The 22958-nt window shown below is 47.9% G+C and overlaps 6 protein-coding genes across 6 annotated transcripts; 4 read left to right on the top strand and 2 right to left on the bottom strand.

Moving 5' to 3' along the window:
* The first annotated feature begins 54 nt into the window (after window positions 1-54).
* GGS22DRAFT_75388 (regulator of volume decrease after cellular swelling-domain-containing protein) lies at window positions 55-1505 on the top strand. The gene is made up of 3 exons (XM_047968017.1): window positions 55-497; window positions 554-1373; window positions 1432-1505. The coding sequence occupies exons 1-2, from the start codon at window positions 196-198 to the stop codon at window positions 1233-1235; spliced, it is 984 nt and encodes a 327-aa protein (XP_047814917.1). The 5' UTR covers window positions 55-195; the 3' UTR covers window positions 1236-1373; window positions 1432-1505.
* GGS22DRAFT_75411 (uncharacterized protein) lies at window positions 1432-4866 on the bottom strand. Its single transcript, XM_047968018.1, has one exon. It carries the CDS (start codon window positions 4774-4776, stop codon window positions 1717-1719), a length of 3060 nt encoding a protein of 1019 aa, XP_047814916.1. The 5' UTR covers window positions 4777-4866; the 3' UTR covers window positions 1432-1716.
* Window positions 4867-5990: 1124 nt separating this feature from the next.
* Window positions 5991-8169, bottom strand: GGS22DRAFT_75418 (uncharacterized protein). The gene is made up of 4 exons (XM_047968019.1): window positions 7745-8169; window positions 7478-7637; window positions 6851-7350; window positions 5991-6798 (listed from the first exon to the last, which is right to left on the bottom strand). The coding sequence occupies exons 1-4, from the start codon at window positions 7908-7910 to the stop codon at window positions 6035-6037; spliced, it is 1590 nt and encodes a 529-aa protein (XP_047814915.1). The 5' UTR covers window positions 7911-8169; the 3' UTR covers window positions 5991-6034.
* Window positions 8170-11665: 3496 nt separating this feature from the next.
* GGS22DRAFT_173287 (uncharacterized protein) lies at window positions 11666-15126 on the top strand. The gene is made up of 3 exons (XM_047962900.1): window positions 11666-14416; window positions 14497-14880; window positions 14936-15126. Exons 1-2 carry the CDS (start codon window positions 11795-11797, stop codon window positions 14596-14598), a joined length of 2724 nt encoding a protein of 907 aa, XP_047814914.1. The 5' UTR covers window positions 11666-11794; the 3' UTR covers window positions 14599-14880; window positions 14936-15126.
* Window positions 15127-16005: 879 nt separating this feature from the next.
* GGS22DRAFT_173285 (general substrate transporter) lies at window positions 16006-18496 on the top strand. Its single transcript, XM_047962899.1, has 5 exons — window positions 16006-16232; window positions 16300-16529; window positions 16585-17308; window positions 17373-17734; window positions 17835-18496. Exons 2-5 carry the CDS (start codon window positions 16442-16444, stop codon window positions 18296-18298), a joined length of 1638 nt encoding a protein of 545 aa, XP_047814913.1. The 5' UTR covers window positions 16006-16232; window positions 16300-16441; the 3' UTR covers window positions 18299-18496.
* A 1638-nt stretch (window positions 18497-20134) lies between these two features.
* GGS22DRAFT_192565 (uncharacterized protein) lies at window positions 20135-20784 on the top strand (the record flags this gene model as incomplete). Its single annotated transcript, XM_047965279.1, has 2 exons — window positions 20135-20200; window positions 20527-20784. 2 exons carry the CDS (start codon window positions 20135-20137, stop codon window positions 20782-20784), a joined length of 324 nt encoding a protein of 107 aa, XP_047814912.1.
* Between the last annotated feature and the right edge of the window lie 2174 nt (window positions 20785-22958).

Raw genomic sequence — 22958 nt, 5'->3', positions numbered from 1 at the left:
TTCAATTAATGGACTCTAGGCGCGCTCGTACTAGAGCTCTCACACCTAAACTCACCTTAAACGAAGACTCGGGAGGTTCCTTTAATCTCAGCCTTGATTAGGTATTCTCCTTCAGAATATCTCTCGAAAATTTACGCCTAGATAGGAGCTCTGGTTAATCCTTACCTAGTGCCTATTGAATTTGGTAAAGTGACCATGATACCTCCGACCGTTATTCGATCCTGTCCTTCGGCAGACAACGACTTTCAGCCCTTAACTGAATACCAAGCTCAAACCCCAGAGACATTCTTCGACGGCAAGCCAGTTCTGTACTTTCATGATGAAAATGTGAAAGCCTGGGTCTCAAAAGAGCAAGATACACTCCTGTACATCTTCTCCAAGCCATCAGATGACGCCAATCCGCCACTCAGCCCTTCCCCACCGGAGTCCTATGCGCTCGAAAACAACGGCGGACAGCACATGCGTGAGGAGAAGGTTGAGGTGTTCGTTGCATCAAAGTGAGTATCATCCATAATTATGTATTTTTACATACAAACTAATATAATATCTATAGCAAATTAACACTTTTTTCTCATCGGACTGGGACTGGTATCGAGATACCATATCCTGCCATCACACTTCACGCGGTCAAGAACTTCCGCCACGTGGAGAAACCCGATGATGCCTCATTCAAGTTCACCGGAGTTTACATGCAAATTGATTTTCCAGGTTCCGATGAGCAGGATGAGGAAGGCAGTGATCCGATCGAACTCACCCTTATTCCTTTCAAGGCCTTACCCGAAGGACAATCCTCCACGGAGACTCCAGTTATCGACCCTGTAAATAATGAAAGGGCCACCGCTTTGTTCAATCAATTATCCGCATGCTCGAATCTGCACCCAGACCCTCAAGACGAAGAGGACGACGCGATGGAAGGTGATGGAGGTGACTTTGATTCCATTATTTTCGAAGGGAATGTGGAAAATGAAGCTATCGAGGGACTACCCGGCGCTTTTCGAGGAAACGTCAACGGCGGTCTCCCACCTCCGATGCCGGGGAGCTCTGGTTGGATCACTGCTGACAATGTTAGCCAATATTTCGACGAAGACGGCAACTGGATCGGAGGAGAGGGTGTAAGTGGTGAACTTGGAGATGGGGCAGGCCGTGTCCGAGGACGTGACGAAGTGGAGGAAGACGGTGATGATGGTCAAGTCAATGGCGATGATGCTGACTCGAAACGTCCACGAACCGAATAAACGAGCCGTATGTAGGAGGATGTGCCTTCATTCCCTAAGAGAGATCCGCGGCTTGTCTACCTTAGAGACGTTCAAACACGAGTATATCAATTGAATGCATTCGCTCAATAAACCAAGTGAACGAAGCTTCTCAACATAGTAAGTCTGACAGCTTGTTTTTCAACTAGAAATTATGTTTTTATTAACTTATTATCAGCCGATGTTAAATACCCGAGGAAGCTGGATTAATAAATTTGACCAACACCCCAAATAACCAAGTAATTCGATCTCCCAATGTTGTACACGAGACCCTAAGGCAATAAACTCCTCCGTACGCCTGAAAAATTATATCAGAATGCCCAAGACAGGCGAAGTTAATAACAAATATGTACCGAAGGTCAAAGGTATCAGCAAGCTGTTTACATAACAAAAGAAAGAAAAAATACATCCCTCCTTCTCTTAAAAGTGCCAAGTGGTGACGATACTGAGAGTCGTGTCCTGACTAATCCTTCAGGAAACCCTCTCTATCGTACAGGCTTTCAACGCTCTCTCGCTTAATCGTCGTCTCTTGGCGCCTTAACTTGGTGGCGTGAGTTCGGAGCCGTTCAGCGTATTTTGTAGGGCTCCCTCCATTCACACTACCACGCTTCATAGCGTCAATCCCCTGCAACACCACCGTTCCTCTCCGCGCTCTGGAGACACTTCCCCTACGCAACGAACCATCCCGTGCACCTATCTCATGAATGCTCGCTCTCACATTCCCACTTATACTTCCACTCCCGCTCACACTCCTACTCACACCCCCGTTCGACGAATCACCACTCAACGCACCCCCAAGCGCGAGATAATTCTTCCCCCCACCGCTCTGGCGCCCGGGACTAAACCCACCGCCCCGCATAAGCGGCACCGTAGCACTAGCCGTGCTCTGGTCACTCATAATGCTAACCTGGCTATTCATCCGCCTCAACTCCGTAATCGTCGTCGACATCCTCACGCTCTTCCCCCGCCGCACAGTCAGCGACCGCATCGGCGGCACCCGGTCCTCGTCCTGCGAATACACCGACCCATCCGACGGCATGCTGCGCCGCGGCTTCAGCGGCGACCCCGGAGGTGGCACGACAATCACGGGCGTTTGCTTCGCTTTCGGACTCGGGTGTGGCCGGATCTGCGAAATTGCGCTTTCTTCGTAGCTCGGCATCCGGAAGGTGACGCGCGATTCGCGCCCGGATGTCGAGCCCCGCTGGCTTGCGAATTGTGGGGACCCGGAGATTCGCGGCGTTCGCTCGTCGGTTCCGTCGAGTTGCGAGTCCCCGTGTGTGTACGTGTAGCTGTCGTACACGGACGATAGACCGGCTTCGGATATGGCCGGGCTGGGCGCGCGCTTGGGGTTGCTGGGGGAGTTGAGGATGGATCGCGGTGATGGCATCGCGGTTCTGCGCACTGGTGATGGGGTGGGGGTTTTGTCGAACTGGCTTTCTTGCGACGAGGTCCGCGTCCCGGGGGAGTGCTTCGAGTCGGACTTTCTCCGCGGGAAGTCTACGGGGAGGGGAGAGAATACTTTTGATAGGCGGGCGGGGTTCCGCGGCGTTGCCTCTGCCGTGAATGGGTCTTCTTTTTCGTTTGATGTCTGTACCATGAACGATGATCTGCTCTTGGATAGATCGACGGAGCGCCCGTTTTGCCGCGAGGAGGGCCGGGATGCGGGCGTGTTGTTCGGGACGACTGTCCCGCCGAGGGTTCCTCGGCGGATGCGTAGTGGCGGTGGGATGTCGTCGTCGTCAAACTTGCGTGTTGGGCTCTTTGCTGCCTCTGTTACTCCTGAATTGCGGTTCGTCTTCAACATGCCGAATGCGGAGAGCACTTTATCTGGCGTCCGTCGAGGCGTGTGTGCTGGACTGCTTCCGAAAACTAGGTCTGCTGCAGGCGGGCTGCGGATCGATGCCTCTTCCATGCTGTACAGCGTTGATAGGGCGGACGACATGGAACTTCCGTTGGAAAATGGTCGGGGTTGTTGCTTCTGTCCTTGAGGGCTGGGGGATGGTTCGTTTGACCTAGTCAAGCGGCTCGGGCTGGACAGCGCGGTCCGTACTTCGCTGAGCGATTCCCGTCGAGGAGCGACAAGGCTGTCTGGCTCGGATATCATCGATTGTTGCGACATCCGCGGGTTGTGGGATGGCTGTCGCGAGTGTTTTGGCGTCTGTACTTGCCGCTGAGGGGATTGGCTTGTGGGGGTGCAGCCTTCTAATTCTGCGTACGACATCGTTGCCGGCGCGCTCTTGTGGCTTTTCACCGGACTTACGTCCCCGCTGTTTATGGGGTCGTGGTTATAGTCTATCGGTTTTCCATCGTAATAATATTGACCGTTCATGGGTCGTCCGGTGGAATATGGTGTGTATGGCATGTATGGTGTCATCAGCGTTTTCCGTCTCTCACTCCTGTGTCCGTCCTGGAGCCTTTCGGCGGTCATACGCAGTATCTCCGTCAATCCCGTGTCTGTGGCGCTGTGGTTTAATATCGGCCGCCCTCGCATCTGCCCCTGCCCTTGCTGGGCATTAATCGGGGCGGGCAGACGTGATGTGCCAGCTAACTGCTGTGCAGCTTGGAACGAGACTCTGTTTCTGTAACGTGGGTTATGGGTAATATCCGGTGGGGATTGAGCCGGGTTGCTAGACCCGGATCCAGGACTGACCAGGTTGACGGGGCCGTATGATCTTTGGGGGCTGGGATACATCTGTTGCTGTTGCTGCTGCTGACGATTTGGACTCGGGGTCGTCGTGTAAGAATAACGAGCTCCCTGCTGGGTTTCCCTAATGCCCTGCTCGGCAGGACTCTCAACAGGCGTCTCGTACTGCTGTCCTACACTCGGCGCCCCCGGAGGCGTCTCAGTGCTAGGAAGCGTGGGGCTAATATCGCCCATCCCGCTTCTCATCGAGAGCCGACTCAGGGAACGGCTAAGACCGCCGTCGAACCAGCTCGCCATTCGCCTGTGCCTCTGCTTCGTCCGCTTAGGCGACGTGATTGTCGGCCCGTGGAGCGCGTCCTCGTCGATCCACGACGTCTTGCGCCGGTGCGTGTACACCCCATACCCGCGCTGCTTCTCCGGGTCCCGCGACTTGCTCACCGTGATCTGGCTCGGGTTCTGGCTCTTCGACGTATCCACGCTGCCACGTCTGCTCCCGTTCCTGCTCTCGTCCCCGATCAAGCTCAGGCTGCCCTGACGGGTCCTCGTTGGCGAAACCATGGTGAAGCTGGACCGGCTGCTCTCCTCGGGTAGGATGTCATCCTCGTTGGTGTCGTCTTTGTCGTACTTGGTGACCTGGCCGATAATGCTCCTCTTACGCAGACGGTTGGGGCCAGGCACGTCTATGATACCGGATTCGACCGTGTTGCCGAAGGCGGAGTTCGATGTGCGACGTCGTGTTGTTCGTCGCGCCAGCTTGACGAGGATGCCTGCGACGACGAAGAAAAGGAGTGCGGCGCCGCCGATGGCGATTCCGGCTATTGCTCCCGTAGAGAGTGCGGTGTCGGAGGGGACTGCTTGTCTCCTAGTGTTGTTGGACATTTTGTATTGTGTATGTTCTGCAATTGTATAATTCTAGGTTATGGTTCACTATTCCAGCTGTACTCGCGCTAAGGATAAAGCGTATTCAGAGATATCTCGGTGTCGACGGGTTAGCTATCATGCTATTTGGCGAGTCGTATAATAATCCCGAAGGAGCAAGGACGTCGTTGAATTTTCACATCAGTCTTTCTTAGATACGATAACATGTGTAGGTTGGTAGGAGACAGGATGAAAGGAGCACGATGCCGATAGATGAGGATACTCGCCAAACAAAACACAATCCGACGGTAAACACAATCTACACCCTCGGAATGCGTCATCAGAGGCCTCAAATCTCTCGTTGGAATGCGTTGCTATCTCGCCGTGCGTGATGAGTGTGCTTGGGGCGCTACTAGCATTCCAGCCAGCATCATTACCATCCCAGACTTCCGAGACAAAAAATGTGCGAACACACATGGTATCCTACATTTTCCGCACTTACCTCAGCTAGGTAAGCAAGACGATTAAGATTACGATGGTTTACGATATACTCTGCAAGATGCGTCAGCTGCTAAACTTATTAAGTAGTACGGCATTTAAGTGGCATCAAACTATCGCGCTACAAAGTAAGAAGAAAAGTAGCCTCGATAACTAAAGCGAACTATCACTAATACCTAACTAACGTAAGATGGTGGAGGAAATAGAAGTCATCCGTAGATAACAAACCTGTACGTAAAGGCGAAGCAATAAAGGAAAACAATGGCGATGTCACTAGGCGCAAAAACGAATCTCAGACTGATCACGGGAGACGAATGACGGTTTAGTTCATGAATGTCATTGAATTTTGTGAGATTGCTTTTTGATGCTTGTAACCTCGAGACCCAGGCAAATTCGAAAGATCTCTTGCCGGAAGAGATACACGCCCAAAATCGAATCATCACCTAGGCCATGCATGTTTGTACGCTTCAACTCTGCAATCAACTCGCCACCCTATTGTTTCGTTAAACGCCCAGATATGAATCGCTTATGCAATATCTTGCCAGCCGAAACCGGCTTTGCATTGCGTAAAGAGATGTATGCAATCATTTCTGCATCGATGACTTGTAATCCATCGCGTATGTCCTTGCCCCTCCGAAGAGGGACTCCCCAATGTACTGAAAAAGTTCCCGGCCGAAACGGAATCAGACCCTGAAACATGATGCAAAATTTATCGTCAATTGCCATTAACGAGAAAATATTTCCACCGAAACGAATAGAAATGAATGAATTGGTTGATCACTTATGATCGTCGAGCATGATGCTGGTGTCGATATAAGTGTCTTTCGCGCACCTTTCGTGCGGAGATTACCGACTCGGACGCCACCGTCACAGTGGTAACAGAGTCTTCGGTTACGTACACCACAGGCTCCATCCATACTATCTCTTCGACTAGGCCAGCATTTGTTACCGTCTGGGTGCTAACAATCTCGTAGGATACACCAGGCTGGGAAGTAACTACCGGAGCCGAAGTTGGTGCAGGGGGTGCCGAGCTCGAAACAACGCTTGAAGATGTTTCGGCAGCCGGCACACCAAGGGCATTGAAAACTGCAGACGATGAAGTCGCCGCTGACTCGATGAAGGCTCCGCCAGTGGGGAGACTAAGTGAGCTCGTGCTAGATGTGGTGGCGATAGAAGAGGTAATAGGTGCAACACTTGATGTTGTCGTCGAGCTACCACCAAAGACACCGCCGAGCCAACTGGTAGCAGCAGAAATGGCAGACTCGATGGGGTTGGCAGCTCCAGGGGTAGCAGACTGGGGACCAGATTGAATCGCGACGTTACCAGGGAGATTCTTCAGGTCGAGTGCAGAGCCGTCCTCAGAGAGCAACGAGAGCGGCATGTCGAACTCACAAGTATTCTGCTGTGCCTCGCTCTGGATAGGGGTTGGGTTAACAAAGAGAGGGCAATCTCGAATATCGCCAGAGTCATTCGTGCAGGTGTTAATAGCTTCCTGCAAGAAGTTGGGGTTCCAACCGGTCATGAAGTCACCGTGGTAGCCGAATCCTTATGTCTCCGTTAGCTGCATGAAGAAAATTTATGGAATGATCCAGCTTACCTGTTGGGTCGCCGTTAGAGACGACAAACTGTCCTTGTCGACCCTGGAACTGCTTCGCGTTGGTATCCCAGATAGTTTCATAGAACAACGTGACCAGGCGTTGTGGGTGAGTATCCGGGCAGTCTCCATTACCGACCAAGCTAGGATACGCCACATGGCTCTTGTGATCCGTCGCAGTTGCCTGACCATTCCAGCATGAAGGGAACATCAGTTCAAGACGAAGACCATCAGGGCAGTTGCCGTCAAGATAAGTCTTCTCTGGCAGGTAATGACGGTACAATGAGGCCTCAGGTGTCTTGCTGTAGTCAAGACAGTTAAATCCGAGAGCTCGTTGCTCCAGGTCATCCTGGCTAGTTTGCTTGAGAGCAGCCCAGTTGGATTGAGGGGGGTCAGGGGATTTAGGATCGCCGACAGTGTATGATCGGCGATAATTGCTGCCAGCAACCATCTTGAATCCAGCCGGAAAGGCGGTCACATTGTCTCCACGCAAGAGATAGTAACTGTAATTGATATCAGTCTCTGTCTAGAGGTAGGGGTGGGAATGATGAGAGATTGGATGGGGTTTAAACTTTATAGAAGCTTTTATAGGAATTGGCAAAAAAAAATCAAACCGAACATTAGACTTACGCTAACATGCCACCGACCTGTGGGACAATCTCAAACTCGTTCGTCGAAGTGTCCTGGAAGTAAAGGGCAGGAGTCCAATAAGCGGACTTGTCTTGCGATACAGCACAAGAAGTGCAGTTGCCACCGGTCAGGTCATCGTAGGTTGCGGCAAGATTGAAACCTGTAGATCGCGTTAGTATATTGTATAAGCTATGCATAAGCTATGCATATTACTTTCGACGCGAATGCATATAGAATAATTTGCGAGGAAATGATGGGAGCGCTTACCAGACGAGCCATGAACAGTGTGAATATGAGGTGATAGCTTGCCCAGATCCATGATAGGGTCAATACGAGCTAGACCCGTGCGGCCTCGACATTCCATGCGCCAGAAAGCCGACACATCGGTGACGGCGCTCAGGAAAGCGAGGGTAGAGAAAGTTTTGGACACCATTTTGAAGTATCTAGCGCTGGAAATCGAGTTACCTGGTTAAGGGAGTAAGTGTCGGCGATATTGTAAAAGTGCAGCGCAAACGCGGTTCACAGATTCGGTGAGCTGTAGTTGTTTGGATGAATCTTTGAGAAGGCGCCGCCTTGACGAATATTCGTTGGGATAGTGCGGCTCGAAAATAGGGCGTATCCAGTTCACTTTCCTTAGTGCCCTTAGTTGGTCGTTGACAAACACCAAGTGTCAATGATCAGGCGGAGTACAACTTCGGCAGTACGATGTGAGTGATTGGTTCCAAAGTTCACCGGTTCCTTTGTCGATATCGGCAAGCTACTGTTAACCTTCGTCGCCCTTTGCACTTAATTCCTTCAAGTCGCACCCAACGTAACCAAGGCTGTCGCCAATCCCTTCCACCTCGACTCCCAAATCTGTTTTTTTGTCCTTCAAAATCTACCCTTGTTATCCAGAGTAGTCACTACACTTCAATATCTGTAGTCGACTTTGCGCGATGATGGAGAGATGAATTAAGTGCTGTGTGAAATATTGATGGATTCCACGATTCGATACGAAGCGGTCTTGAATGAATAAGATTTTGCGATTTTTGGAAAGAGCAGTACCCACGAGCTTTCGAGGTTTGTCGTAAATTTCTTGCCTATCACTAACCTCACTAAGACGGTTGTCAAAGATTTTTTGTTTGCTTGCTCGTTCGGAATCGTAACGAATGCGATCAACACAGGAAAAAAGAATGTGATACTGCCAATAATCTAGATGGAAGTCTAGACTATTAGTCAATATGAGTAAAGGAGCGTGGGTTGACGATAAATCGTCGGTTGGTATGAATGAGCGGAATGCTTCGGTGGTGATGTGTAAGGGTGCAGACCCGAAGGGAACGAAAGAAAGTCGAAGAGAAGATATGATGAAGGGGGATGGTGAGAAGTAGTAGCGCGTAGAAAGGGCAAAGATCGCGGGAGGTAGGTGGGGACTTAGTCGCATAAGGAGGTTGAGTATCGTGAGACAGTACGGGGTAGGGTAGGTACTATCCGGTACATGGGTACGTTGCTACCCTAACAGGCCTAGCTAACTGTCAGGAGGTCAACTTTGTCCTACGAGTACCCCACGATTACCTACCTAGGTACCTAACTCCACTAAAAAGGGTTCACTGAATACATCTTCTGAGTACCTACCTAGTAGGCAGCTAAGTACATGTGTAAGTATTTGGTACCGATCTGATTTTGATCGTGTAATACTATTTGTATAATTGCTAACACGTGCAGTTAGGGATATAAGTTGATCTACCTCTTATCTATCGATACATGATATTCATCAATGTCCTCGAGCCGCCCAAGGCCTTTCTGATAACGGCTCTAAGGTTACGCAATGAAGGGGCTTACTACGAAGCTTGGCGAGGTAGCAGTTCGGCTTTGAGAGAAACCCCTGCTAGATCGTCATTCCTACCGACGAAGATTAGGCAGTTTACTGGATTAAGTCAGATCGTCTAGCCTATCAAAATTATATAATCGGGGTCTTCTTTCCTTATTGGCTACAAAATTTCAGGAACGGTGAAGAACGACAAGGGGGGTAGACCCCGCAGGTGCGACGCCCAATTCTCTAATCTCTCATCTACGGGCAAGAACACTCTAAATGCCGCCGCAGACGCAGGTACAATATCCACCTTACCATTCAATTAAGTCAAATTAACTTTAGCCATCAATCGGAAAACGGCGTAGCTGATGATTCGCATCCTGTAGATAACATAGCCAATACTAGGTATCCTTAGATCACGACACGCAGTGCCATCTTCTCCATGTAGGTCCGTTCAAAGGTTTGCTTTACTACAATGATAGTCGGACGGACATAGTGTACCATAGCACATCCGTGGATATGTACCCAAGTAAGCTGCCAAACGAATAGATTCTCCAGTCCGTGATCGTTATATTACATATATCCCCTTATTCTTGTTTGCAATGGATTTGCAATTTGTGAGTGGGTGGATAGCCACTCAGGCAGTAAGCTCAGTGCAAGTGCCAAGTGGTAGGATTCGGTTACTTCTCCGATATCCAAAAGTACCTAATACGGTCTATTGCAAGCGCCCAGGCGCCCTATGCCATAAGAACCTTGAACAAATTTCATCTTGTACTAGTTACTTCGTACTCACAAGTACTTATTAAACACTGCGCAGCTAAACGAGAAGAGGGGCAGAAGTTGGGATGGAAAAATTCCAGGTCGATGAAACAGTTTCAGGGATTAAAATACAAGATCAACCAATTAAAACACGTCGCTTTGCCTGACAATTACTTTCCTGGGAATGTAAACGTGGTCTACACATAAAATTCGCTACGCCAGAGCCAAGACCCAAGACGACTTTCAGACCGAAGAAATATCCTTAAATCTTAGATAGTATTAGAGCCTCTTCTATACGTGTTCCATGGCCCATAATCAATGGTCTTTGCAAATGCGACATACACTACATACTCGTATCATGTATGCTTCGGTCAGGTCCGTATTATCCCCCACACCGTTCAGTATTGTATTTCTTTCGGTGAGCTTGTGACAGTGTCTCTTTGTCTTTATCTAGTAGTTCAAACAAATCAATGAATTGTGTACCGAAACCAAAGCACAAGACCTCCTGTCATATCGGTCAATTGGACCGTGAAAATACACCCGTCCGAGCGGACCACATCACACATGTACCTTGTGTACCAAAGATTCGGGTGGCAGGACGGGAAGAAAAGATGACGAAATGATCTACCGATGGGAAATTTTCATATACGTAAGGCACATGGTATGATTGGTCGTTTTTTAGCAAATGCTGCTCAGCTCATCACAATTAAACTAAAACGATACAGGGCACACCCTTGATAATTACTAACCTTGGAAGTTTACCTAACGAGCTAGGCGGCCAGGACCTAGCTTAGCCTAAACCCTAACACCCATCATGATGGTAATTTGTTACAAAGACTTTGGACGTCCCGATGTCCTATGTAAGTTCTATGCAGCAGCCATTTATATACTATGTATGATATATGTATGATATCGTTACATAGTAATTATAATAGATGCTGCGTGTGTAGCGGATATCATATCTACTCCCCATTATATCTATCTCCAAGCTATTCCCGCAATCAAATGTATCTCTCTTCTAAAATTTACACATAGTCTTCAGCGTCATTAATAGCCTTCGATTTTCCGTTGTCAAAATAATAGTTATTAGTAATAACGTTAAATATCTGATCTAGCAATAGCTTCCTAGCTACCTAACCTACCTAGCAACTGCCCAGAAACTAGACGTACTCTTGTGGCGATCACTGCATTATAAAAGGAGGATCATCATCACAAAGGTCCTAAATGTGTATATCGCGCAGGCATGGATCAGCATAGCTGCATGGAGCAAGAGAATAATCTCGAGAAACCGGTATTTAACATTAAAAGAATAATAGCCTTGCAGAGTTACAGGGCCTCTTCAAATGAACATTAAAAATGTTAAAGCTTAAAAAAAAAATAGAGTATAGACGTGATGTGTACCTTCCAGTATTTTGCGTGGAGCAGAATGAGGGTACAAAATGTGTAGGTGGGAGCTCGAGGGAAAGTGGAAGTTTAGCGCATGTGAAGCATGTAGGGGCTGGCTGGCAGGTGGTTGACAGTTAAATCGGGAGCGGGAACTAAAGTGTATTACATAATGAACGACTCAAGCCACGCGCTGCCCAAGCCACATTCCGACCCATAGTATCTAAGTGGATCAACTGATGCTAGTTAAACGAATACCTGGATCTGTTCAGATGCGACAGCGCATGGAAAACAGTTCCTGGATGAACATCACGGCCGGTGTAGGCACAGAACTAATAATGCGGCATCCTTGATATGACGATATTCCCAATTCCTTTCGCTCAACGATGGATGATCTTTCTGGTCTTGATTGGTCTTCAGCCAACTCTGGCAAAGGCAACAATAAACCTTCTATGAACCCGAAGCCAAACCCTATGAACCCACCTTCTTTCTACCCGAGCCTTCGTCCGACCCCATCTCCTCAGCCTTCCGGCCGATCTACGCCCCTCTCCGCTCAAGCCTCCGGCCTTACTACATCTAAGCCGACTACCTCTAAACCAGCCGCCGACAGCTTCAGTAACCTCGTAAGCTTTAGTGGCGCCAAAGGCAATACCAATTTAAGCCTCCGAGAACGGCAAGAACAACTCGAGAATCAGAAGCGTCAAAAGGAAGAAGAAGAAAGACGAAAGCTACAATCACAATATGGAGCTGGTCAATTCTGGGATAATATAGGACAGGGCTCTACGCCTGCATCTCGAACTATCTCTCCGGCCGCCCATTCGATTGGTAGTGGGATAGGTTCCCAGAATGGACATAAGAAGAACGATGATGATGACCTCTTTGCTGCGTTCAACAGAGATACCCAAGTTGACAATGCCAGTCACTTTCCCCCGCCGGCCCAAGAGCAGTCTAGGAAAAATACTCCAGCGAATGGACCTCAACTTGATCTAACTTCTGCAAGTGCATGGAATAAATCTACTGCTTCAAATGGTAATGAGTTCGGGGATGACGACGATCCGTTCGGTTTGAATAGAATGAAGGGTCAATCGCAGAAGCAGCCATCTAATGATACGGAAGATGACGACTTTCTAGGGGACCTCGGGAAACCAGTCGACGAAGTACGACGGAAAACTCAAGCAGCTCAGGCGGCTCAGGCAAAACCGGAACCGGGAAGACCCATTGAGGATTCCGACTCGGAATCGGAACCCGAAGCTCCCCCAAGAGGGGATAGCTCGGATCCATTTGACCAAGCCGTAGCTGAACTAGTTGACATGGGATTCACGGCTGAGAATGCCAGGCGGGGTCTAACAGAAAGCGGCGGAGGCTTGAACATTCAAGCGGCGGTCGGTTGGCTCTTAGATGATGCGCATAGACAGGCTCGTAATAAGCAAACTCCCTCAGACTCGACCACTGAACGACCGAGGAGGGATGATAACCGTTCTAGGAACCGTGGCAACCCTGCATGGATGAGTGAGGACCAGCAAGATGATATTCCTTCGCGAAAAGAAAACCGGTCACCGGTTTCCGGAGACGACTTTTCAAAAAAGGCAGCAGCGATGAGCTCGAGCTTCTTCAAGACGGCTAATTCTCTTTGGAAGAGTGGACAGAAACAGGTCCAAAAAGCAGTCGCTGATTTCCAAGAAACCGGTGATCCTAGCCAACCAAAATGGATGCGATCCGCTCAACTAGAGAGGTCACATTCAGGAGGGAATATGTCTCAGGCCGCCACCGACGAGGCTATGATGTTAGAGTCTGGTGGATCGCCAGATAAACAGCCATCTCGGCCTGCCCAAAGGCGAACTAACGAAGTTCGAGATCGATCTCCGGCCATACCAAGCCGACCATCCCCTCATTCCTCAGGAGCACCCAAATGGCAGCAAGCAGCACAACCAAACACGCGGGATCCCCGAGCGCGGTTAAACAAGCAAGCTATCGAAGACCAGAGTGCACAGGCTTACGTTAGTCCCGCGAGGAGGAAAAAGACAACACCTCAACCAGTATCTCGACCGGAACCCGAACAGAACCTCCTTTTCGACCAGTCTACTTCATCCGGACCTCAACGTCCTACCCGGTCACCAGCCCCCGTGACCAAGCCACCTACGCAAGCACCTTCAAAACCGATTACACCTCGACCATCCGCACCTACCAGAAAGGTACCTACTATCCCTTCATCGGTATTAGATGCCTCTACACGATATCGCCTTGAAGGAACTGCACATTTCAAACGAGGAGATTATGATGCCGCGCACACTAGTTACACTAACTCTCTAGCTGGCATACCACAATCGCATCCTATTTGCATTATTCTTCTCACTAACCGCGCGCTTACTGCACTAAAGACCGGCAGCCCCAAGCAGGCCGTCGGCGACGCAGATGCCGCCATTGGTATCATAGGACCTTCCCACGGTGAAGGCGAGAAAGTCGCGTTGCCCGACGGCGAGTCCCGCGATATGAAGGATCTATATGGTAAGGCGCTCAGTCGGAAAGCGGAGGCGCTTGAACAGATGGAGAAATGGGCGGACGCCGGAAACGTTTGGCAGCAATGTGTGGAAGCGAGTGTTGGTGGTGCCAATGCTATCGCCGGCCGGCAGCGGTGTCAAAAAGCACTTGCTCCTAAACCTAAACCTGTCCCGAAGCCAGCACAGGTCGTCAAACCTCGCCCAAAGCCATCTGCTATATCAGATCTCACTCCACAGAAAAGCTCGGAGGCAGTACAACGCCTTCGAGAAGCCAACAAGGCGGCCGAAGCAGCCGATGACGAGAAGTTTGCTCTCAGCGAGAAGGTTGACGCAAGAATCGCGGCTTGGCGAGACGGCAAGAGGGACAATCTACGGGCTCTTCTTGGGAGTCTCGATACGGTGCTATGGGAAGGCAGCGGATGGAAGAAAATTGGCTTGCACGAATTGGTAATTGCAAACAAGGTCAAGATACACTACATGAAAGCCATTGCAAAGTGTCATCCTGACAAGGTAAACTCCTCCCATCTCTAAAACTTTTTGTTCACTATCCTGTCATCACAACATCATTACTAACAAGAGTACCTGTATAGATACCGCAAGACGCGAGCACGGAGGTAAGACTTATTGCCGGCACAGTCTTTGCCACTCTCAACGAGAGTTGGGATAAGTTCAAAGCCGAGAACGGGTTGTAAATACAGACAATGCCTTGAATGCCATAGATCAAGGTGATATATCAAATTTCAAAAGAGCGGTTATAGAAATAAGAAGACGAATTTAGGGTGCGGCGCAGCATCGACCAATACTAATTCGGAATTCCGTGAATATTGAAGCCATGGCGCGGCGAGTATAAGGATTCCCAGGGATTAGACACGGTCAAACCAACAGTGGCGATTCGCCTTGGTTTTGAATAGCATCAGTCCATCCTATTGTTACCCCGGATTCCCTAATTCTGGGGTTCGTCGCATGGTGCCGTTCCTAGTCAGGCAAGTCAGGATACCGAGCACGCGTGCATGTGTTAGACACCACGGACCTCCCGTACTACCCCGGATGCCCGGACCAGATTGATGGATGTTGTTGAAGAATTCGGACGTTGTGTAAGTACACTATATCACACAAGTTTCAAAGATCGGGAGAAGTTCCGATCTCGTTACCCCTTTGAAGATATGATTTGTAATAATGAACGCGACGACGAGATAACTTCGAGTTTTTAAGCAGTTGTCTATTACCTAAGGCAAGATCCGTTATTTAGTCCATAAAAAGTGACATCGCCGATATAAGACCGCTAGCGAGAAAAATACCCTGGTCGAGCCGACGTCATATCCTGACCATTTCTTCTCCAACGCTCCAAGTTAATTCCTTTTAGTTACGTCAAAACCTTTCCTTTTCTGCCAGATACCCTTGATTATACCGGTAAGGCTTCTTAGTGTACTTGAGAGAAGTCGGCTTGCCGAATTAGGAAATCCGGTGATGAGCCGTTCCTTTAGCGTCGCCTTCGAAGTTTCTTTCGCATCCATCTCATCCATCTAATTAGCGTCCAAGTTTTAGTTGACTCTAGTTGATTTGCGGGGACCCTGGGGAATTTTGGAATGGGGAATGGGGGGATCCTACTGCCTTTCCGGGGGAGGACCCTTCTAACCTTAGAAAGCTCCATACCACTGGCTAGGTACCAAAGCGCCTAGGAAAGTTTGCTTTTGCAGTTGCGGATGATTTCCAAGATCAAATGATACGATCTTACCCGCATTGACCCAATTGAACTGATTGATTCTTTCCTTCCTACCTAAGGTAAATCATCCAACCCGCAATCTTCCTATCAGTATCTCGGGTTTTAAAACTGTCAAAGCGGCGGGAAGGATTTTATCTTCAACAACTTACATAGTATTTTCAAGGCACAGAATTTTTCAAGGATCTCCACATTCCACGACAACCGTTCCAACGCCGGGTTCAGGTACTCGACTTCAGGTACACGCTATGCTGTGTTCGTAGACCCGACCGGGTTCGTGACCCCACCAGTGAGAAGACCGGGTTCCAGTTTTATTGTACTTACTGGCTGGTAACCCCGGCTTCTATACTCTAATCGATTCCAAGGTTACCTCTTTGACCTCGGGTTTGTTGCTTATATTACCTTTATAAAATGTTACATACGAAGTAGTAGACATATATAGACTTGAATCACCCCTCTTTAGTGTCTCTTAGAAGTGAAACTTTCTTCCTCTACTCTCTACTTCTTCCCTCCTTTCTCTCTCTATTCGGAGTTAAGTTGAGTTGTACCAGTAGACAAGAATCAATACTACCTTGCAGGTAACACTGACGGTACCAACCAGCATATGTACGGCCCACATTCTGATCGGCATAGGAAAATATAAAAGTCGATTGATGTGCTGATCCTCGTCTAGATTGATCTTACAGCCTGTCTCTCCCATCGGCCTCCAAATCAGCAGCTTTCTTATAAAGATAGTTGGATCACCCAAGCGTTTGCCCAGCTTCCCAGCTTTGAACAAACACTAGCAAGACAACACCCATCCTATTTTGTTCGCCATGGGGAAGTTTTTTGGCCTCCGTGGCGACTGGCTCAATTATGCCATAGGTATCATCGCAGGATGCGATTTCCTGCTTTTTGGATACGGTACTTCATCTCCGTCGCATATAAAACGACATTCAAGAAACCTAACATGTCCTAGATCAGGGTGTAATGGGTGGAATTCTCACCATGCATCAGTTTCTTGAAGATTTTCCAGAAATAAACCCAAACGGCGCTCCGAAATTTTCCGCTGAGGCAGCGAGGCGATCCACTAACCAGGGAATCTCCGTTGCTGCGTATAATTTGGGATGCTTTCTCGGTGCTGTCACCACCATTTTCGTATCCAATCCTCTCGGTCGAAAGAAAATGATCATGTTAGGTACATCCATCATGGTTGTCGGTGCTATCTTGCAGGCCAGTGCTACAACCCTCCCTCACTTCATCGTCGGCCGTATTATCACCGGTTTCGGAAACGGAGGCAACACTTCAACTATTCCTACCTGGCAGTCTGAGACCTCGCGTTCCCATAAACGAGGCAAGCTAGTCATGATAGAAGGCGCTCTAATCACTTGCGGTATCATGATCAGTTATTGGATAGACCTGGGCTTTAGTTTCATCGAAGGCAGCATCGCCTGGAGATTCCCGCTAGCCTTCCAGATTGTATTTTGCTTGTTCATTCTATCTTTCATTTGGAACATGCCAGAATCCCCAAGATGGCTGATTCTGAAGAACCGCGAAGAAGAGGCCTTAGAAATTCTGGCTGCATTAGCCGATGCCTCTCCCGACGACAAGGAAGTGAAAAACGAGTTCACGGCCATTAAAGAAACCGTCCTCGAAATGTCCAAGGGCACTTTCCACGACCTATTCACCATGGATAAGGACAGGTATGTCAAAACATTACACCTGTTTACAAATTAGTTACGAGCTGATACTTATGCTGCGAAATAGGAACTTCCACCGGACCTTACTTGCTTTTGTCAATCAAATGTATCAACAAATTAGTGGAATAAACCTGATCTCATACTTCGCACCAGTAATTTTCAGTAATCTCGGTATGAGCGACTTCATGGCTCGGCTCCTCGCTGCCATCAACGGAACGGAATATTTCCTCGCTTCGTGGCCAGCTGTGTTCCTGGTTGAGCGCGTCGGCCGCCGAAAGCTTATGCTCTTCGGGGCTGCTGGCCAGTCCATGAGTATGGCCATTCTAGCGGGCGTGAACTCCAGACCGGACAGTACGAGTGCGCAAGCCGCTGCTGTTGCCTTCTTATTTGTTTTTAACACATTTTTCGCCATTGGTTGGCTAGGAATGAGTATGTACAACCCAGCTCCTCCAGATTTTTAGTCCTAAAATCCTTCATAAAAAGGGGTTATTTTCTAAATTGATAAAACCGACTAACTTCTTCCCCCTAGCTTGGCTATACCCCGCCGAAATCACGACTCTCCGGACCCGCGCGCCGGCGAACGCGCTGTCGACGTCGTCGAACTGGATATTTAACTTCTTGGTGGTGATGATTACGCCGATAGCGTTCAACAACATCGGGTACCAGACGTACATCATCTTCGCGGTGACCAACGCGTTCATCGTACCGACGGTGTACTTCTTCTTCCCGGAGACGGCGTACCGGTCCCTCGAGGAGATGGACGCCATCTTCCACAAGGTGCACGGCGGCAAGGGCTACTTCACTGTCGTCAAGGTCGCCGAACAAGAGCCCCGCCGCTACGGCAAGAACGGTGAGCTGCTCATCGCTTACGAGGAGACCGAGGAGCACAAGGCTCATGCTCCACACCCCGAGAACGGCAGCGGGGTTGCGTCTATCAACGACACGGAAAAGGCCCAGGGAGGCACTTTTATTGAGAATAGCTCTGGTCAATAGGAGTTGTTTACACGCTCATGAGTTTTAGGTCGAGAAAAGGATTGGATTGGATTGATGGGATGGGAAACTCGTATATAAGCCATATAAAGATACGTGTAAAGCGGATTATCATAAATGGATTTTTTTATAGATATTCGATGTTTAAAATCTATTCAAATTATACCATGTTCAGTACTTCTATTCGCATACAAATCGCGGTACGAATACATGGATGCTATTCTCTCTCGTGAGGATTAATGGGAGTCATATGTAGGCTCTCGACCAATATAATTTATATCGCATATCTCATGATAGGAGTACCTGTACGAGTTCTACATATGATATGTTCTAGTACATACCTAGTACATACCTAGTACTAGGCATATTCTTGTCATAAACTGTACATAGGTACATAGGAGCTTCCCCCCTTTCCTTTTCTTCACTACAGTTCTTTTACTATTGATGGTGTTTGTAAAATTATGTAAGTACTAGGTACATAGCTGGTTGATGGATGTAGCAAACCAATTCAGACTTCATTCAATCCATTTAGAAAAACAGGCAAACCTCAAAATCTGCGGTACTGGGAATATTGCCTTCTAACTTTGAAGGCGTTAGCTATGTATCTACGAATTACATGGCTATTTCATGTTTTAAAGGGGGTGGGGAATAACCCCTATTTATGATCCCATATTTTGGAAGTTCCACAATTTGGAAAACTATTCGATACGCATGCTGTTTTCTATTAATATGCACAGTGAAAGTTAAGCAAACAAAATTATTTCTATTGGAATTTACATAATAAGGCTATGATCGCGACCTAAAGGTGTCCCTTACAGCTTGTTCAGATTCTTTTGTGGAGATATATAAGTATCTCCGATGAGCGGCTTGTTAAGAAATGTTTTTCGATGTCGGATCTTAAGGGGGTTACTCCTCCCAACAACCTAAGCTTTGGAAGGACTCAACGTAGATAGGTACCGAGGTAGGTACCTATATGTTTACTCTTCTTTGAACTAATACATTGTGCCTTTTCACCGTCGTTTAACACGAGGAAAGCCACGAGCTTCTTGGTTGAGGTTTTAATTACGATACTCTGTCACGACTCGGATCCCATGGAGGCCACACATATCACCATACTTCACTTGAAGATTTTCCAACATGACGACCCTCCACTATCGTCAGCAGAAATACAAATATCTAAAGGTATGGCCAACCTAACACCCAATGTCAGATTTGACTGCAATTGCACATGCTTGATTATACGCCCTTGTCGAGATGCTTTGGATTTACACAACTATGACTCCTTAGATTCTTACTTACATGTGTCACAGTGGTTGCATTTTATCGGAAATGATCCAGTCATCCTCTCAGTCGATATAGAACGTCATTGAAGCAGTTCCGCAACAGCGTGTTGGGTTTCTCTGTCACTAATAAGGCAGTAAATAATCGTCCTAGAGTTTGTTGATTTAGGGCCTAAACCTGTGCCCTATAGTAGCTAGGTTCTAGGTATCGACATTGTGCGCCCTAAAAGTTGACAACAATATTATTATCGTATCTTCCGGCCACAAACCATCAACATTCATCTTTTCTTTTTCAAACTTTTTTTTCAGACGGCACTCTAACACTACCCCCCTTGTTGGGGTACTCTAGACGTCCAATACGCGACTGTCGCACCTCATATATATTTTATAACATTTTATAATATTTACGTCTGAAATCTTCCAGACGTAAACACGCTCATCGGAGCGTCAACAAGGAGCATCGCCGAGCAGGTCTCGGCGAGCACCGTTGTCCCAAATGCCACAGCAATGCCGGAAGGACCCGTGGGGTGCGGGTCGCCGGCATTCGGGGTAGTCAGTCATGGCAACCACCATGGACATGACTGCCCCGAATTCATCGGCTTCGAGGGTAGCACCCGCTCCGAATGTTAGCATTCGCGACGGTAAGGCCCGTGAAGCCTACCGATCAAGAAAGAAGAGAGCATAAAAAGATACTGTCCTCATTTTTAATGTGTCTTCTCTTTTTCTTCCTTCACACATTCACAAATATTTCCGCAACCTAGACCACCAAAACCACCACACCAACATAACAACACATCCTACCCAAACGCACATTTCCCTAACTCCCAGTCTCCCACTAAAGGGAGACCTATTACTAGTAAGTATAACCTCATTTTATTTTTTTTTACACGTGATATACCCAGATATATTCTCGAAATCAGATCGGTCAGACTAACATGATGCCTTCTCTAGAGGACAATGTCCAGCTCCGAAAGCCCGGAGCCAACTACCAACGAGGCTCAAGTAGAAGAGCCGAAGACTCGAGAGCGCCCCCTAATCAGCATGGGGGATCCCCTCACCATCGCGGTGAACTGTGGGTTCTGCGTGCTCGTCGGTCTGTTCCTCGCCGCGTTTCTCTGGCTGGTCATTAACAGCCTCGACCAGCAGAGACCGTGTGCGTTTTCCGTCAGCGACCGATGCCACTACGCGGGATACGGCCGCGAGCTCTAAGCCTCCCCGTCGAACATAAGATCAAGGATTTTCGGGACGGATAACTGGCACGAGAGTCACTAAAGATGGATGGACGGATGGATGAGAGGCTTATTTACTATGATTCCGCCATGACTTTAAAGTCGGCGATGCAATGAAGGATTCTATTATCCGCAGTTATTTTTCTCAGTCCTCTACTATTACAGGCACGGGAACCGAGACCGGTTGATGAATGCAAACACTGATTGATCTCCATGAGTTGGGATCATAAATAAATAACCTCTTGCCTGTAGAATTCGTGATAAATGGTTTGCGACCGTAGATATCCGTTTCTATAATCCCATTCCACCACACCTTGAAGCGGCTCGACGCGTGGACTCAGGCTCTGGACAAAATTTTCGGAATTGAATACAGACGTTCCTTCGCAGTAGCAATTTGAAAAGAGACGCGATAAAGCTCCTGCTTCGTTGATTAATTGGTACCTAGTAGTTTATATGATTTTTCCACGCGCGATCGATTGCGGATTGGTAGCTCTGGGTCATCACTGGTATAATTGATATATTTTATGACGTATCAAAGGTCAGGTAGTCAGCATTAGCTTTAATAGTGATATATGATACTACCTAGCACTCGCCAGTATCATCTAGAGCCACATCCGACCGGTCCGAAGGCGTAAATACAGTACACCGCACGCGCCTACGTCGTCGGACTTAAGCTGTTTCGCGGGCGGATATTTAGATAGTAAATTTCGTGTATGAGGATCAGAGAGCACACAGATTATGATAATATTTTAATAGAGAGGGCTTGGATCGACTATCCTTCGAGGTTGATATCAAACCACCCACCCATGCGCTGGATACTCCACGAACCAACAGAGCGCACAGCATGACCATAAATCGAGCTTCGACATCTACCTCTCATAAAAAACGCGAGGTAGATTCATAAACTATGGATGTACGTTGGTCAGACAACAATGCGGCGAAACTCAACACCATCTGGTGACCGGATCCGTGCTGCGCCACCACGACGCATGGATTCATCCAGCTCAGGACTTCAGCCCTATCGGCTGACAACTTATCTGACACGTTGGGACTAATTATATAGGTTACGTTGCATCTCGTCCGTGTATATCCACATGCGGGTGAGTTGTGTCGAGACAGAGTAAAGGTCTCGATCACTAGCTGACCGTATCAAGCGACGATCTCGACCACCAAGTAAGCCGTAGGCTGAGACGATATATGCAATCGAGGAATTCCTATCACCAACATAATTGTGATAAATGGCGCTGAGGCAGAGCTTGAGCGGTGACGACGATGATATAGGCTATCTATCGGCACGTCGACTATGCCATGCTGGCGTCAAGAATAAAGCCAAGCCGGCAGAGAAAAATGGAAGCTAACCTGGAAGTTGGTTTCGGCCGGTAGTTGGGAAGGGGTCGCTAAAATATAGCGTCGAACCCGCCTTCGGGACGGGCTAATAAGGTGCCATCCGAGCTAAATCTAGCACTAGCGTCTATATTTACAGGGCGAGTAAGGGACCCGGTGTGGAGGCCCATTCGTACATCTTTGCAAAAAAAAGATTTTTTTTCGGAAATTCGAAACGCTATTCCAAATACAGTAATAAGACGTAAGAAAATTGTTAAGGAAGTACATAACAGTATATTGAAATGAATTATTTAGACGTAGGATACATATATTCGCATATAAATTTAGCTGTATATGTATGTATATAATGTCGCTTTATTTAGAATCAATTAAATCAATTAGTTTTCAAGGCTGTTGCAGTTGAAATAGCCTTCTGTAATAGCTGTAATAGCTGTAATAGCTGTAATAGCTGTAATAGCTGTAATAGCTGTAATAGCTGTAATAGCTGTAATAGCTGTAATAGTTACAGCAGTTCAAGGTTATAATCAGTACTAGAGCCCCCGCATCAACAGTACCTTGTTTCGCATACAAATGACAACGCAAATACATGTACTTTTAGTGCTGGCCCACTCAATTGAACTTTGACAATTTTATGTATTTACCTAATCGATAGCTTTACTAGATTTTGTTTGAATGAATGCTGTCTCTTTTCAATTATGAACCTGGATCGATGCAATTATTTCAATTGAAGGGGTGAACATTAAAAGTACATGAGTTTGTATGACAATTTGGATGCGAAAAGAGGTACTATCGATGCGAGGGCACCTTCCA

This window comes from Annulohypoxylon maeteangense, assembly GCF_022496945.1.
Source record: "Annulohypoxylon maeteangense strain CBS 123835 unplaced genomic scaffold GGS22scaffold_21, whole genome shotgun sequence".
Lineage (NCBI taxonomy): Eukaryota > Fungi > Ascomycota > Sordariomycetes > Xylariales > Hypoxylaceae > Annulohypoxylon > Annulohypoxylon maeteangense.
The sequence above is the reverse complement of the archived record's forward strand: the minus strand, read 5'-3'. Positions and strand labels throughout refer to the sequence as shown.